Consider the following 17,112-nt stretch of genomic DNA (forward strand, 5'->3'; position numbering starts at 1 on the left):
TCACATCCACAGTCATTGCCAATTCTGCACAACCGCTGAGCTGTTCTACTTTTTTGTTGTATTGCTCAGCAGTGCATTCCAGCCATCAATTTGTAAGTCAATAATGCCCTGGGCAATCCAGTTACTTTGAACTCCAAGAGAAAGGAAAGAGCATAGTCTGTGCAGAGGTTTTAAGCAGTAGCTGTGTGAGGCCACTGCTGAATTCACTTATTGATACAGGAGATATACTAGGGTCAAAAATGACCCCATAAATATTCTCTCATAGACCTTAGCTACAGCTCGTGTGATGGAATGACCTGCATGTTCAGATTCATCCATGATTGGAATGTATCAAACATGGGTTTCCATCCAGCTTATTGTGGTTGGGTGAATCAGTAAGCTTAAACATCACCGCTACAGCATCCATACTGTTGAGCAACAGGCTCAATAGAAGTTGATGCAGTGGTTGCTCTTAAATTTTAAATAAATGCAGTGGGACACCCCACAGCTAACTAGTGTGTCATAGGACAGTGGCAGATCCCGACATACTTTAACATGTTTCTTGTTTATAAAAAAAACTAAACCTTTTGCTACCCTCCATTGCTTCCATCGTTCTAGACAGCATGGGAGAGAGGCTGAGGGTTTTGGCCGACGTACAGGGTTCTCTGTGGTAAAGTAAGCAAACAGTAAGATGTCAGAATCTCAGGAGAAGAAAAGGAAGTCACAAGCAGTAAATCCATCAGCAAGTGCAGAAATGGATGAGAGAGAGGAAATGTCATCCATCAGAAGCATCCTGCTGTGCAAGGGAAATGCCTAGGAGTCCTAGAGCAATAAAGGGAAGGGACGGGCAAGGAGAATGTCGCTCCATCCACAGTTACCTGTGGTGAAAATGTAAGCACTAAAGATCTTGTTGTATGTTGGCAAGTTCTAATTGCACGAAGGGAGGAGTCCAGACACCACAGTTAGTTCACATATGATTTTAGCCAGGAGCATGTGAAGGGAGGCGAGGGACAGAAATAAAAAGTCAATTTGGAAAATCATGCAATGAGAAGTCAGTTAGTCAAGCCAGGTAGAAGAGAGAGAAAGGCAGGTAGCCTAGGGAGCATTGAAAGCCATTCGGTCACCTGCATGGAGTGGGACAGGGACAGGGAAGGATAAAAACTGCATACTGAGGTGAACTTGAGGCTGGGTGAGTACATCAGCTATAGAGAAATAAGTATATTGATGGACACAATGGGAAGTGCATGGCTCACAAGGGAGCATCAGGGATTTTAAGTCAAAAGTGTAGAGTGGGATGTTAATTTGTAGTCTGTTCTCTGTAAAAATCGTACAATTCTTCTATTCCAAATCAGCAGGCTTAATTGAAGACATTGCAGTGGTTGGTGACCCGCAGACATGTTAAAAGGCATGTAGGTCTACAAGAAGGAAAAGTTGTTAAGTGACAAAAATGTTTTCAGTGCAAGGATTTGAGACTAGGTTAGCAACTATTGTTGTATCTTTGTGGTAATGAACATAAATATTAAGCTGTGAGTCAGGGGTTGAATGTGTGGGGTTGATGCCCAATTTGTGGTGGAAGAATGGTCATGGGGGAGGTCACGAAGAGTAAAACATAACTTTTAATAGGCACCGTAAACCAGCCTAATACATATACTATACGGGGTCTAATGCGTGCTATCAGATTTTGTTTTTGACAATAATGAGATTGTTTGATTTGTTGAGCGCAGGGCACCTGGAACACTGATATCCAATGTATAAATCCCCTTCCAAAAACCAAAATTGTCATTATATTTGGACTAAAATAAATATCATTAGATCAGGAATGGCATTTCCAAAACTACATTGCAGCTCCTATGAGGAAAGGCTGCTGTTTATCCTGTCTAAAAAGAGAGTGGAAGAGCAGCCTGAAAGTCTTAGATTAGAACAGTTAAATAAACACACTTCTTTAAGAAATCCTGAGGCTTCCATACCTCATGTTGCTTAGTACTGACAGCTGCCTCACAACCCAAGTTCTTTTTGAGGAATGAGCGAATAAGGGAATGATCTCCAATCTGAAACAAAAAACATACATGTTTGTGACTAAGTCTGGTGGCTCAGCGGACTAAAGCATCCACTGCAGGTGCCTGTGTTCGACCTCATGGTCACAGGTTCACTCAGCCTTTCATCCATTTAAGGTCAATAAAATGAGTACCATTGAGTTGGGTAACAATAAACATCTGTTATTCAGCGCCAGGGCATCTTCAGATAATTGTGCGCTTTACACATACACCTGTTATGTTAAAATGAAAGCGGATAAATAGGGTAGGTCGGCAGTGGAGATGCCTGTGATGCAGAACCAGAGCTACTGCCATATTTCAGTAGCAAGCTTAAACAGTCTGCTCCTTGGCAGCTCTTGTACATGCTGCATGCACATTAGCACAGTGTCACTTTGGAAAGGTCATTCCTGACATCATAACATCCTGTAGTTTAAGTATTTGGAATATTCTGCTGTATACATTATGCAGTACTTTTCTCCGTCTGATATCTATGTGTATGTTGGATAGGAGGGTTTTGGGTCCAGACATGCAGCAGGAAATTGTTCTAACATTTATGAGATCAATGATGATGTCTGCGATGCAGAGCCAGGACTACCACTGAGTAACCATTTCATTTTCTTGTTTGCTGAGCCTCTTCTGTATCAGGTTCTTACTGCTGGGTTCTTCTGATTCCCTTTAGGTGGGGTGGAGCTGATTCAGCGTCTGCAGCAGGACCCACAGCTCTCTCAGAACAAACAATTTTTGGAGGGACTAAATGACTTGAAGACACTGTTTGAGTACCTTGAGCTCTTTGGTGTGACAAGTCAGGTGCGTGAGAGATGACAAGTAGGTGGCAGATCGGAGCTGCACCGGTGGAAGAGGTTGCTGAATTAATATCTTATTTTTTTGTGCAGATTTCCATTGATCTAAGCCTAGCCCGTGGTTTGGATTATTACACTGGAGTCATCTTTGAGGCTGTCCGGCTCTGGGACCAAAAGGAATTGCATGTCCAACAGCAGAAGGACTACAATGAGGACCTCAATGTGGGGAGCCTGGCTGGAGGGGGCCGCTATGATGAACTGGTGCGAATGTTTGATCCCAAGGGTAAAAAAGTGCCTTGTGTGGGAGTCAGTATCGGGATCGAGCGAATCTGTTCCCTCATGGAGAAGAAGGTATGCAGCCTTAACTCTTTATTTTTTGCATGCGGAAATGGAAGGACATAGTTACCGTGCATAGGAAATAGACGTGTACTAAAGTTTCAAAGGCATATGCCTGCCAGGGGCACAGACTGGGTTTGTTTAGTGTGCAAAAATGCAAGAAAGGATACTCCCTGAGGAAGTCTTGTAAAACATTGGTATCCAGTGCGGCCACACGGAGCCCCTCTCCACCCCCCCCCACACTCAAAGACTACATGAAGCCATATATTTTAGGATGAATATTGTCTCAGTTACACTGAAGTATATCTGGCAGCTTCTGAAAAGTGTGAGTGTGTGAAAAAGACCCCCAGAGCTCTGACATGAAGGAGATCCTGCCATGGTGAAGAACAGCAGTTACTCTATGATGAGCAGGTCGCGATGAATCATAGCCCGTAGTATAAGAGACAGTCTATATGGTGTGAGTCCAGAAGATTCCAATAGTATGGTAACTTTTGTAGGCTAACGGGCACATGCATCAATGTTGGCTTTTACGATTCCTTAATTGCGATTTTTAAGGAATCGCATTTAATGAATGGGAAGACATTCTCAATTTGCGATTCTCAATTAGAGAATCGCAAATTGAGAATGCAATTTCAAGGGTACCAGGGTGTCAAAGGGACACCGTGTTGCACCCCTGACATTGATCTGTGCACATATGTTGCGCACACACATGCCCTAAGGACATGTGTGTGCCCAACATAAAACTTTGAAAAATGCACAAAAGTGCATTTTTCAAAGTTTTTACAAATTACCATGAAGTTCAACTTCATGTTAATTTGCTACTCCTATTAGCGAAATCGCTAATTTTTTTACTTTGATGCATTGCATTTAAGGAATCTCAATTCGGGATTCCTTAAATGCAATCGCAATGTAAGGAATCTCAATTTAGAGATTCCTTAAATTGCGATTTTTGCATTTGGGATGCTGCATCCCAAATTACAAAAATACCGGTCGCAAAGGGGCGGATTCTGAGAATCTGCCCGTTTGCGACCGGTTTTTAGCTTGATGCATGTGGCTGTAAATATTTGGAGATTTTCTGAAACACACTGGGGCAGACATTGATTTTAAGAGCACTCACTGATTCTAGCCATAGTGTCACGATTGCAGCGGTCATCCGCAGAAGTAGTGCAGATCCCGCCCAACTGCCAACAAAACAGTCCTCTGAATATAATTATGTTTTTTTTATTCACAACCTGAATGCAGGAACTGACACATGAATTGTTAATCTGAAACTATAAATCAAAGGAGTGGAGCAGGTGAAATTAATTCTGAGTAGCAATACATGATGAATATTTACCATACGCAAAGTGAAAATAAGTCCGAGTTGGATTTCCGAGTAGTTCTGTTGTATTTTTTAAAGGGACAGTTTTGCAGCCGGTGTTGATTTAGAGTCAAGGCTCAGTGATCGATTAATACTGTCTCCGAAATCTTGATAGGAACTAGCCAATCACAACAAGTTTTTATCTGAATTGTGACTGTAAATGCCTGCTGCTGTCTCTGCTAAAATCGACATCAAAGCAATAGGAAAACCTGCAGAACAACACTGCACAGACTTGACCCTGTTGACAGAGTTAATGACGAGATTTGGCGTTGCAGTCTCTAATCAACTAACCTAACATCTACTCTTAACGCAGCCAAGCTGGGAGACTGACACCAGCGCAAGACCTATTGTTTCTAAGTCTTCAAAAATATGGATAAAGTAGGGGTTGGCTCTGCTCAGAAGAGTATTACTCTCACTTCATTCTTTTGGATGTTTGCTGTAACATTCAGCCGCCTGTAGTTGCTTACATTACAATGCTTGGTGAACTGTTGTACAGCTGAAACATACACTTAATCATCACACAATAAATTATTCAGAAGACAATCATGTTTTGCTACAGCACGCTGTTTAATGGCTCTGTCAAACCATGTTAAACCACTCATTTTTGAGTAAGAGTGACTGCTTTCTAATTGCTTTATTTTTGCAGTCTCATGGTGAAGAGTTTTCATATCCAAGTTTACCAGATTTTCTGATTATGCTGTTTATCTGTATATCTTAAACTAGACCGTTTTTGACTAGTGCATAGAGTAGCTGATTATTTCTAAACCTGCTGTGGGTAAAGGTGTCATCCCTTAACATTTTTTTGACAAACCCTGTCCCTCTGTGATTTCTTGAACACTGGCTACCAGGTTGAGTCTCACAGTGAGGTGTCTTTGCCGAATATGACTTGTCTTGTCTGTGTGGAGTTTGCGGCAGTTGGTTTTCATTCATCTGGGTCTTGCAGGTGGTGAACTTGGTCCGAGTGTTCGGTGTTTGATTGGATAGGGAGAGAATGAGCTGGGTGTTGTCTGTGTAGGATATAACGTTGATGCTGTGGGAACGAGGGGACCATGTAGGCCTTGTGGGGCCAAGCGAGGACTGTTGTGGTACGCCGCAGGTGAGGTTGGTGGAAGCCGAGGTGAAAGGAGACAGTTTGACCAACTGGGTGTGGCCTTTAAGGAATGACAGATCTAGTGGAGCCCAGGATCATTGAATTGAATCATTGAATGACAGCTTTGTATAGGTGTTGAATGAGGATGGGGTGGGAGACAGTGTTGATGGTGCGGATAGATCCAGAATAATGAAGGCAGCAGTGCCTCCTCTGTCCATGATCAACCAGGTGTGGACTGTGTTGGCAATAAGGGCGGTATATGTGCTGCAGTTGGGTCTGACTCTAGATTGAGTGGTGTTGAGGAGGTGGTTGTCGTTGAGGTGGTTAGCTAGGCATATTAATGGTCTTCTCCATGACTTTCAATGGAAAGGGTATTAGAAAAGATTGATCAATCGAGTGCTAGCATCTTTGAGTCTGCTGAAAGTTTCTTAAAGAGGGGAGAACAATGGCATGTTTCCAGGCATCAAGGAAAGTGACTGTGTTGATTGCATTGTTCAGAAGAGGGTGAGTGCGGGCTGATGGTGTCCAGTCCTTTAGTTGAGGATGTAATAAGGATAGACCAATTTGTTGCTGCAGTTTCTTGAGTGGGTGAGGTGTCCAGGGTGATTATCTTTGATTTGGAAGTGATGGGTTGGTACCTGCAAGGATGGAGGTAGGGGTCTGGTTGGGGCTTGAAATTGTTGTGCCTGCTGATGATCTGCTTCTGATGAAGAAGGACATCTGGATGCAAAGGTTCTGTGACAGAGTGATGTTGATGGAGCTTTCTGCCAGAGATGTGAAATCTTTCATGATGGTGAAGTTTTCCTTGGGGCTTATTTTGATGTACTCAGTAAAAAAGCAGCACAAAAAGAACAATTAACAGACGGAATGCTGAACAATATCAAACATTCACCCCCAGTACAGAGATCTGCGCCTTACTCCATCGGTTTTTTGCCCATCATGTCAATCCTGTTTAAACCCAGCCATATTCAAATCCGTCTTGACCCTGCTCCGCATGGGAACAGTTCAGCCCGAACTGCCAGGCCAGATCCTCCCTGCACTGGAAACAAGCTTCCTGGTACCGGTTTCAGGATATCACCCCTCATCAGTCAGTCTATCTTGAATTCAGTTGCATGGTAAGCAACGGGACCCATGTCTGAGCATACCTCTCCCTCTCCGGGTGAGAAATACAAAAAGAACAATTGACGGACGGAATGCTGAACAATGTCAAACATTCACCCCCAGTTCATAGATCTGGGCCTAAATACATTGTTTTTAAACTGGGGTGGCATGGTGAGCAAAAGAACGATGGATTTAACCCAGATCTCTTAACTGGGGGGTGAATGTTTGATTTGTTCTGCATTCCGTCCAGCATTTCTGTGTCTTTTGCTTTCTCTGTGAAAGCTGAGCATTTCTTGGTGTTATCACCTGTGGGCTGATCTGTATTTGCTCTTGTTGCTGTCAACCTGGCATAGTCTCCATCTTTGTTCTAGTTGCTTGCTGTGGCGTTTGGTGAGTTTGCCCTATTCTCTGTACCACTTTGCTTGTGGTCTGCGTCTAGTGGCCCTGGTGGACTTGAGTGGGGATAGGGTATGTGCCCAGGAGGTGATCCAGGTGTTGAAGTTGGAGATGGTTCTGGGAAGGTCGTTGAGGTGTTGTGGTTGGTGGTGTAGGTGCTCCAAGGATCAGGATTCTTCAGAGATATTCCATTCACATTGTAAGGATTTGACAATGGCATTCCTGCAGTGGTGAGAGCGGGGTATGTTGAAGCGGTCATGGGCATGTTTGGACCAGGTGATGGGTGTTGGCTTCTCCACTGTGGGTTTTCCAAAGCTAGGGAAGATGTGGTCCAATGGGTGTCCGGTAGAATTGGTGTGGCCTTCCACTCGCTGGGTGAGTCCAGAGTTTGTCAGGTCCTTCAGGATGTTGGTAGTGTTAGGGTCGGAGAGTTCCTCCAGGTGCTACTTTAGGTCAGCGGGGAGGATGAAGGCACTGGACTAAAGAATGAATGGGACGACAGATTCTGAGATTGTGCTTCCAAAGTTGTTTATGGTTATGGAGGCTCTGTAGATGAGGGTGTCACTCCGGGTGTAGTGGACAGTGATGTTGAGTTTGAAAGTCAGGTGTTCATGTTGCTGTTGGTGTATGCTGAGGAAAATGAAGCACTCAATAGGCTCTTTGAAGATCATGGCAAGTCCACCTACAGGTCAGTTAGACCTGTCTTCTGACCTTGTATTCACGAGGTGATAGCCGCAGATATTTTGGGCATTAATGTGGGAGTCAGCCAAGTTTCTGTCAGGAAGAGGAAGTCTTGGTGAGTGGTTGAGCAGCACCAGTTCCCTGATTTTCATGGTGCGTATGGTGAGGGAGCGGGTGTTTGGTGAGGGGCAGGACAAAGAGTGGTGGTTGAAAGGTGATTGTGGTTGTGTATGATGTGCGTGTTGGATGTGGTGCAATACTTGTTGGCGTGGGGGTGTGGGAGGGTACAGGAAAAGTGGCAGGAGTTGGCACCTTTGGCGTCAGTCAGTGATTTTCTGCAGAAGCGCCTTTGGGTTGTTTTCGAGGTTCCTGATGAGAAGGAAAGCACAGGAGTAGCGGCGTTTGGTGAGAGATGGACCAGGAGTCCTATTGCAGGTGGAGCACAGATGGCACAAACAGGCTTGACTTTGGCTCATCAGTGGTGCATCCGCTACACACCTGTGGTGCGACTACCATTAATTAAGAAGAGCTTGGATTGATGGGTGGGGCTAAGCATGAAGCAGAAATGGAGCATAGCATGGGAGCAAGGCACAAAACTGCGGACAAGGAATAAAAAAGGTGGTAAGTGAAAGTAGCAAGAAGAGGAGGCAAATGGTACAGAAGGTCGCAAAGAGGGTAGGAAAAAATGAACGAAAGTGAGTGAGAGGCTGAAAAAAGAGGCAAAGAAAGAGTGAGAAAGCACAGACATGCATCATAGAATGAAATAGAATTATTGAGCAGCAGAGAAGGAGCAAAGAGAAAGTTTCAGAGAAACATAAACGAAAATGAGAAAGGGAGAAAAGGCGCACAGGAAGAACAAATGGTCACGGGAGAGCGAGGAAGTCAAGGCAGGGGGGCCTCGTGGCAGCGCTGGAGCTGGGATTGAAAGGCTGGGCCTGGTCAGAAGATAAGTATATTGTACATCTTGATAACCTGGAATGGGGTAGACTGAAAGCAGGCACACTGCTGTTGAGACTCTAACCATGAGAAGAAAATCTTGTGTCAAAGCTGAGTTAGATGATACTTCAAAGAAGTTAAGAGTGTACAAAGTGGTCACAATGTCAGCCGCATCTATTCTGTCTCCAGTCAGTTGAAGACAGTCTGCAATATCCTCAGTGAAAAAACACATGAAGTTCTTAAAAGCAGCCCATGGGTGACTCCTGCCCCCTTTTTAAACCAACTAAATTCTGAGATGACACCTCCAATAGTCCTGCGCTTTATTCATACCCTTCATTAGCTCTGGGTCCCTTTCCTCATTAGAACCCATGATATTAGAAGAGAATGGTGTACTAGCCAACAAGATTAACGCTTCTAACATGTTGGCAGATCCATTCCCAGTGTACCTTCTCAAAGTCCTACCAACTGCGGACAAAGAAAAAATTAACAAACTTAAAGCACTTCTTACCAAGAGGCTAAGTCCCTACATCCATGAAATAAACTATAGTCTTCCCACTGCTGAAGCCTTCAGCTGACCCAAACACTTTGGCCAATGTTAGACCGATATAAACACAATGTACCTCAGCAAATTGTGTGCAGCTGCTGGATTCTTTTGAGCAATTCAACAACAGCTACTTTGGTTTCAGAACACTGGGGGGAACTAAACTGCAATAGAAATAATGAGGAAAATCACTTTTGTGTCCTTGGTGAAAAAAAAACGATCTGTTCTTATTCTTATTGACCTCTTTGTGGGTTCCAGTGACCACAGCACCCTTGCGAAAAGTTTAAAGAAATGGATAGGACTATGAGGTACAACCCTAGAATGAATCCAATCTCGTTTCAGCAATCTCCCTAAGATGTTAGGAATTGGGATCTATCAATTGGATCAGTAGCGTAACGAAACTTATGAGGCCCCCCTGCAAACCACATGGAGGGGCCCCTCCTCTGGACTCAGTCAGAAGCGCTCGGGCTGGGTACTGTGCTACCGGGGACCCCTGGAGCTCAGAGAGCCCCACACCGCAGGGGCCTTTGGTATGCCACTGAATTGGATGGACCTACAGAGCATACCCCAAGGGTTACCAAATGACAGTTCCCAACCTTTCAATATCTCAACTTCTCTGAACTAGATTTACAAATGTATGAGGCTGCTGAAGAAATTAATCTATGATTGGAAAAAAGAGGCAATACACCAGACTAACATAATCATAGTTCTCAATAATTTTTCCCCTTAGATAAAGAAAAGGTTTCTCTGGATAAATGATTTTGAAACAGAGACCATGCTGCTCTGCAACCCTTAGTGGGTGCCATGCTTTCAATGTCGAAATTCTTATAGCTTCCTGTATTGTACCCTAATGCCTCAGAGTTAAATTCATTCACCTATGACTGACCTTTACCTCATCCTCCTTTGCTTCCTTAAGAACAACTTAATTCTCGATGGATATTTATTTTAAAATATGGCCCTTTCTTAATTGAAGTAGTTGGACATGAAATTTGAATACTTGTTGCATTCTTCATGATTTTAGTACGTATTTTCTCAAATGGTCTATTTTCCGTTTCGATCTTCTCGCCAGTGATTATCTTGCAGTGGTCAAATCATCAACTATATTTTTTTCCACATGGAATAGTTTTATTTTCCATTCAGTATTCCAAGGGATCAGGCTTCAGCTATCCTTAATCAGGAAACACCTGGCATTCCTGCCGATGAATCACTTGTTGGAAAGACCTAGCTCCTGAATAATGGCAATACTGCAAGGTAATGCCATCCAAAGACGCTGGCATATAGTTTGAAGAGAGTGCAAAATCAGGAGACCATAATATCTGATGAAACTAGGTCCATATATGCCCCACCTCAGCCTTATGAGAAACTAGGACGAAGACAATTTGCAAACAGAATTCAGATGTCCAAAAAACATGACGCCAGGACACAAGACAAACGAGGAAAAAAGCCACGAATTATGCTAATCACAACTTTGTCAAAATAAACTATCTCACCATCAGAAAGAAGCTAAAAAGTGAGTGAATTATGTCTAAAATAAATGTGGTTAGACCAAAGTCTACTTGGTATTCATTGCAGTAGTTGTCGTAAAAGAAATTCCCCATCTGCCTGTTAACTACCTTCTCAGGGACATTCACTCGCCCATCAATTCCTTCCTGACGAAAAAACTTGACACATAAACTATACCTCCCACTGTTAACCACAACTACTGACCTCTATCTCAACCCCTCCCCCACTACTTCTGTGTATGCATGAACATGCCCCGAAATGACCACAGGTTGACTTCTTCGATGCTATGGGGGCCCCACAGACAAATTTTAAAAAACAAATATGTGCAGACTCACCTCCATTCACAGATGAAATGAACAAGCATCCCTGAATAGAAAGCCTACTGGAAGGATTGTGTGTAGATGCAGTGATAGTCAAGAGTAGTAAAAAGGAGCTGCTCTCCCCAGTAATTACGAGAGTTGGAGAACTTCACTCAACCAGGTCTTACCGTTGTTGCACCATGCACCGAGAGGGTCCAAAGATAAAGAGAAGCTAATTAAAATGGCACCGGCCAAAGTATGAGCCCGTAAAAACTTAAAAACTGGGAAAAAGTCCAATAAGAACTCATCAGAACCCGGAGAAGGCAGTGGAACAGACAATCCAAAATCAGTGTTAAGTGAACCAGCTAGAAGGAAGAAACAAATTACAAGAAATGCTCAATCCTTTAACACCTAAATCTGCAAAGCCAAAAGTAAAGACTTTTTGAGAAGACATTTTAAGGGGAAGGATGTAAATAGTAAGGAGGCAAGTGTTGTGGCAGATACAAACTCTGAGGATAGGAGTGATGAGATTTTAACCTCTTTGAATCAATCTATATTTAATTTATCTGGGGTGCCGCAGAATCCACAACTGTCTTCTTCGCCAAGAATGTTCCAGTGGTCACTTGATTGTGAAATTGAGGACGAAGGTGAAGATGTACCCACAAGTAGTAAATAAATAAGTCCTAAAGACTTAAAAGGAACTATGACACAATCTAAGGAGAATGTGGATGTGGACTGTTTTTTTTTGGTTTAGGGAATGATCAATTGCACTAACCACTGCATGGGCTTGAGGTTACTGGAACCTCGAGTACCTTCATGCTTGAGGTTATGTGGATCCTTCAAAAAACCCTGCAAGGCTTGCTAGAGGTTTCTGTACTAAATAATGATCTTTTAAAAACCCAAGGGGAGCAGTCCAAAGCAATTTTGGGTGAGTTGTCCAAAATTAGATGTTTAATACCGGCTCTAGTTGGACCGATTGGTGGAAATCAGGATGGGGTAGGTAATAAAGAGGAGAAGGAAGATTTTTTAAGGGTCCCAATGTCAAAGAAAGAGGAACCATCCGTATATATATCCAGGCAACCAATGATTGTGAAAAAATGGGGTGAAATGAGATATTATGCGAGTTGTGTCCAGAGAAGGGAGGTCGCTCGCATAAAAAGATGTCTACCAAAATATCCTGTTAGGAAGAAGGGAAGGAGAAAAGATGGAATTAGTAGGTAAAGAGAGGGAAAAAATACAAAGACCAAAGGAGAACAAGGTAAAGCCCATGAGGGAACAGAAAGAACATTGGAAAAGTTTAGAAAGATTAAAGATCAATAAAAGTGCTTTGGTACCTACAATAAGGAAGATGGAGGGCAAAGAGGGTAAAAGTACAAAAAGGGGACCAACGAGGCATGTAAGTTCAGGAGATCTAGGAAAGCCTAGGTGCAGCAAGCCCCCGATTAAAAATGAGAAGTGAGATGGTTTGTTAAGGAGAAGGGAACCCAATCTAAAGAGGGATATTTATGGGTCTAGGCAAGCAGGTACTCAAGATCTATGGGATATCCTAAAACCTGACAATAATGGTAAAGGTGGTAAAAAAGTTATAAAACTAAACCCATTAAATCGATTTCAACTCTTATTTACTATGGCAAAATGCGCAAGTCTAAGGAGCATTGGCATAAAAGGACCGTAAAGAAGTAGGGTTTGTTACAAGCAGTACAGGGGGTGAAGTGACCAAGGTCTTTTTCTATTCTGCCTGGGTGAAAAATGCGGTGGAAAAAGCTAAAAATGAGCTACAAAAGGAGGGGATCAGACTGATAAGAAAGGGGGAAATACAGGGACAGTACTTCCTGACGAACCATGCTGGTCTAGGGTTACGACAGATAAGGCTAATTAACTCGAATTGGAATAATAAGGAGGATATTGCAATTATTGTAACTGATTGTGAATTTGCAGGGCATGAAGAAAATGTATTTGCCGGAAATAGGTATAAAGCCCTAGCATCCCCAGAATGTAGGGAGTATGATGAGGAGGGATTTCTCAGTGAAATCAACTAGGAGCATGGGTCATCACACAGCCTATCAATCCTATCATGGAATATAAATGGTTACAAGAAAATATTGGCACAGATCAAGTTCGATAAAACTATGAAGAGTAACGATATTGTGTGCCTACAGGAGACATGGCTGTGTGACGATACCCTAGAATCCTTAGTTACAGAAGGAGTCGCCCAACACTCCAAAGCAGCAAAGAAAAATTATCTGGGGAGACCATCAGGGGGTCAACTTATGCTGGTCTCCTCACAGATAGGAAAATCGAAAGGCTAAATTTACTTTGTGAGTGGCTGTTAGGCTGCAGAATTCTGCTGCAGAAGGTAGACCACCGCTATGAGGGAATATGCATCATAAATGTGTATATTCAGAAAGGAAAGGATCATGAATATAAGGGGAATTTGGGGAAATTGAAAGAAGATTTAGAGTCCATTAGTGTTAAGCAACAGAAGGACATGGTATTGGTGGTAGGTGATTTTAACCATAGATTAGATCCCCAAAGGGTGGATAGTTGATATAAAGAATTCTTAGAATCCCACAATATTGAAGTAGCAATCTTTCCAAGGGGGGAGATCTCACAGCAGGACCATGGGGTCTCTGGGCATGGTATGTGCAAATGGGAGATTTCAGCCACACCGGCCAGCGGGACGAACCTTTGTGAGAGGCCAGCAACTTTGTCCAATAGACTATGTGTTTTGCCAGGCTTGGTGTTTTGATTTAATTAAAATTTTTGAGGTGATGAAAACGACAGGTAGTGACCACTTCCCCTTGAGGGTAGAATTACACATACCGAAAAGTAAAAATAGAGAGAGGGCTCTACAGGTCCACGTGGACTATCCAAAACAGCTAACAACCTGTATATCGGTTGAATATAAAGAAAAGTTAAAGTTAATCCAGCAGTCGATCCCAACTGAAGAAATTCAACTCAAAGTAGGAATTCCTATGTTCGAACTAACCATAGGTAAGCTGGCAGACTCCCTAAAGAAGGTATTTAAGACAAAAAAGACCGGATTGGGTAGCCATGCTGTTAATAAAAACAGGAAGCCCTGGTTTGACGAATAGTGCAGGGTAGCCAAGGCACAGATAAGACAGAAGGAGCGAAGACTAAGGGCCATGTTTAAGGTGGTCCTATACCAGGCACTTCAGCAACTAAGGTTAAGTATAAAACATTAATTCGGATTAAAAAAAGGATGTATAAAGATAAGTGTTGGGCAAATATGTTGGAGGTAATTGAATCTAAAGATGTGAGAGGGTTCTGGAAACTAGTCCAAGAAAGTATGGGTAGGAAAACAGGATCCTTGGTTTGTATGGTCCCCGAAGATGACTGGGTAGGCTATTTGGGAGAAATTTATGGAAAAAGGCAGTCACAAGAATTGCCAAGAACCCAAGATTGGCCACAGGTAAGGGATGATATAAAGGAATACTTTACCCCAAGATATATAAATGAAATTATAGCTAGTCTGAAGCTTACCCGTGCTGCAGGCCCAGATAACCTCCTGGTAGTGATAATTAAAACGAGACCAGAATGGTGGGCGGGGCTCTTTGCAAAGATGTTCCTAATAATCTTGGTAATAGGAATTGTACCAGAAAGTTGGAAGGGTGCAATTATAAGGCCAATACATAAAAAGGGTGATCACAAAATACCGAAAAATTATAGGCTGATAAAACTCTTAGACATAGAGGAAAAATTATTTGCAAAAGCCATACTAAATGTATTAAAAGACTGGGCAGAGGAAATCCAGATTATCCTCCCCGGAACAAGAAGGGTTTAAAACTGTCCATTCCACAATTGGCCATTGCTTTGCTCTTTGGGCTATAGCACGGAAGTCGATGGAAACGCGGGGAAGGTCATTTCGTTGTTTTGTAGACTTCCATGCAGCCTTTGATCTGGTGGATCGAGAGCTGTTGTGGGAGGCCTTAATTAGTTATGGAATTCCTAATGATCTACTACGGCTGATACAAATGCTCCACACTAAAAATTGGGCCCAGATAATGGGAAAATAGAAATTGGAAATGGCCTACTGCAGGGATGTGTATTGGCTCCCCTGCTGTTTTCCTTGTTCTTAGCAGACCTGCCATTGATCTTGGGGAATGCCATTGGGGCAAGCCCGAAATTAAATGGCAAGCAGATTGCATGCTTACTTTATGCCGATGATCTGGTGATTATGGACAAGACTGAGGTTGGCCTGCAAGGAAACTGAATTTATTTAATGACTTTTGTTCCAGGAAAAAATTGGTGATAAATATGGATAAGACCAACACCTTGAGCTTTGGCCAGAAGAAAACTGGGTTCTAATGGTGGATAGGGTCAGAGAAAGTGGAATCGGTTACTGAGTACAGATACTTGGGGCTATGGTTCAAGAAAAGTTTGAAATGGAATACCCACTTAGAGGCGTCAAAATTAAGAACCTCAGCAACGATCATTGGCCTGGAATTATTTAATAAAGCCTATGGGCAATGACCGATAGACCTGTGCTGAAAGCATATTCTGCTATTGTACCCCCACAATTTTTGTATGGCGCAGAACTGTTATTTTTAAGTGGTAAGGAAAACTGGGATGTCAAGGAAGATAAAAACTTTAAAAGGTTATTTACACTCCCCCTGTCAGCAATGGTTCAGGCCGTAAGACTGGAACTAGGTCTGTCTTCATGGGGTATTCAAGTCGGTATGGCCCTATTACGCTTCTGGCAATGCCTAGAAATAGGCGTAAACACCAAAATATCCCAATGGTGTTAAAATGAAATTCAGAATAGTGAACTAAAATGGGCAAAAGAGATTAGGGGATGATAACAAAATTATGCAATAAGATAGGAGTTAATATGCGCCCTACTAACCAGGTGGTTAATATTGATAAGAAGATACTCAGGTTGATGGGGAAGGAAATATCTTATGCACTGGACCAAAACTACCTTGCAAATAAAACCTCGATTTTGTTTTATGTCTGCTGCATGGAAAAATTATCAATGCTTCCCTTATATTGATAAGCTACCGGATTGCCATTTTCGAAATTAGGTTTTGTGGCTAAGATTTGGGGTAAACCCTTGTTATATGAACAATCTGGTAAAGCGTGCTATGGTAAACAAGACGGGAAGCTGCACTTGTTCCTTGGGCACCCAATGTGATCTGCCGCATATTTTATTTGATTGCCTTAAGTTCCTGGATTTAAGTATTATGTTCTTAAAACCAATATTCATGAAATATGAGATTAAAACAAGCACCCAGGCTGTGACACTGATGACTGAAATGGCCTATTTAGATATTGCCGTGGCCATGGGGAAATTTATGCAAAAAGTGAAGGCAGTTTTATATCTTTTTAATGAGTTTTAGCTAGTTTTCCCGCAATTTAGGTAATAGTGGGTTTTTAGACTGAACTTGTGTTAGAAGGGGCGACCTCAGGGGGGGACAGGACTCGTCTCGGACCACCCTGTGACCCACCTCTCCTAGGGATACAGCCGAGCACTGGCGGAAGATCCTTCTGCGGAAGGGTCTCGTATCTAGGATCGTACGCGCTGAGCTAGCACCAATTCGACAAAGAGACACCACACTGTAGGTTCGGAAGAATGTGTTCTTTATCTAGCAAGATATCAGGATCTTTATGATCCGCAAGGTTCGTAATTACAAATAGAGCAAGGGCTCATAGAGTCTCGGCAAGGGTAGGGGTAGCGGGACAGTCTTAAGGTTCAGGGTCAATGCAGGTGTGTATCCGGTGCACAGCTCTCAATCCTCGAGCAAGGGGATACGGTGCGATCTTGGGTCCAGCCGGACCAGGACAGTAGATGAGCCGCGACCTCGTCAGCTGGGCTCAGATAGATCAGGCAGAGGTCCGTCTCTGCCAGGTGGGAGCCGCGACGAGGTCAGCATGGCTCAGATGGTTCAGGCGGAAGTCCGTCTCTGCCAGGTGGGAGCCGCGACGATGTCAGCAGGACTCAGATGGTTCAGGCAGAAGTCCGTCTCTGCCAGGTGAGAGCCGCGACGATGTCAGCAGGGCTCACGTAGTTCCAGGAGTCGAATCTGTCTATAGTCC

At 43.1% G+C, this 17,112-nt stretch overlaps 1 protein-coding gene across 1 annotated transcript in view; it reads left to right on the forward strand.

The window, feature by feature from the left end:
* LOC147702786 (histidine--tRNA ligase, cytoplasmic-like) overlaps positions 1 to 17,112 on the forward strand; it is a 244,763-nt gene that overhangs the window by 181,831 nt on the left and 45,820 nt on the right. The window contains exons 9-10 of the mRNA XM_086931377.1: positions 2,692 to 2,819; positions 2,906 to 3,163. Coding sequence (XP_086787503.1) covers positions 2,692 to 2,819; positions 2,906 to 3,163 — 386 coding nt within the window. The remainder of the gene's footprint in view (positions 1 to 2,691; positions 2,820 to 2,905; positions 3,164 to 17,112) is intronic.

Source organism: Lissotriton vulgaris, chromosome 7 (genome assembly GCF_964263255.1).
Source record: "Lissotriton vulgaris chromosome 7, aLisVul1.2, whole genome shotgun sequence".
Taxonomy (NCBI): Eukaryota; Metazoa; Chordata; class Amphibia; order Caudata; family Salamandridae; genus Lissotriton; species Lissotriton vulgaris.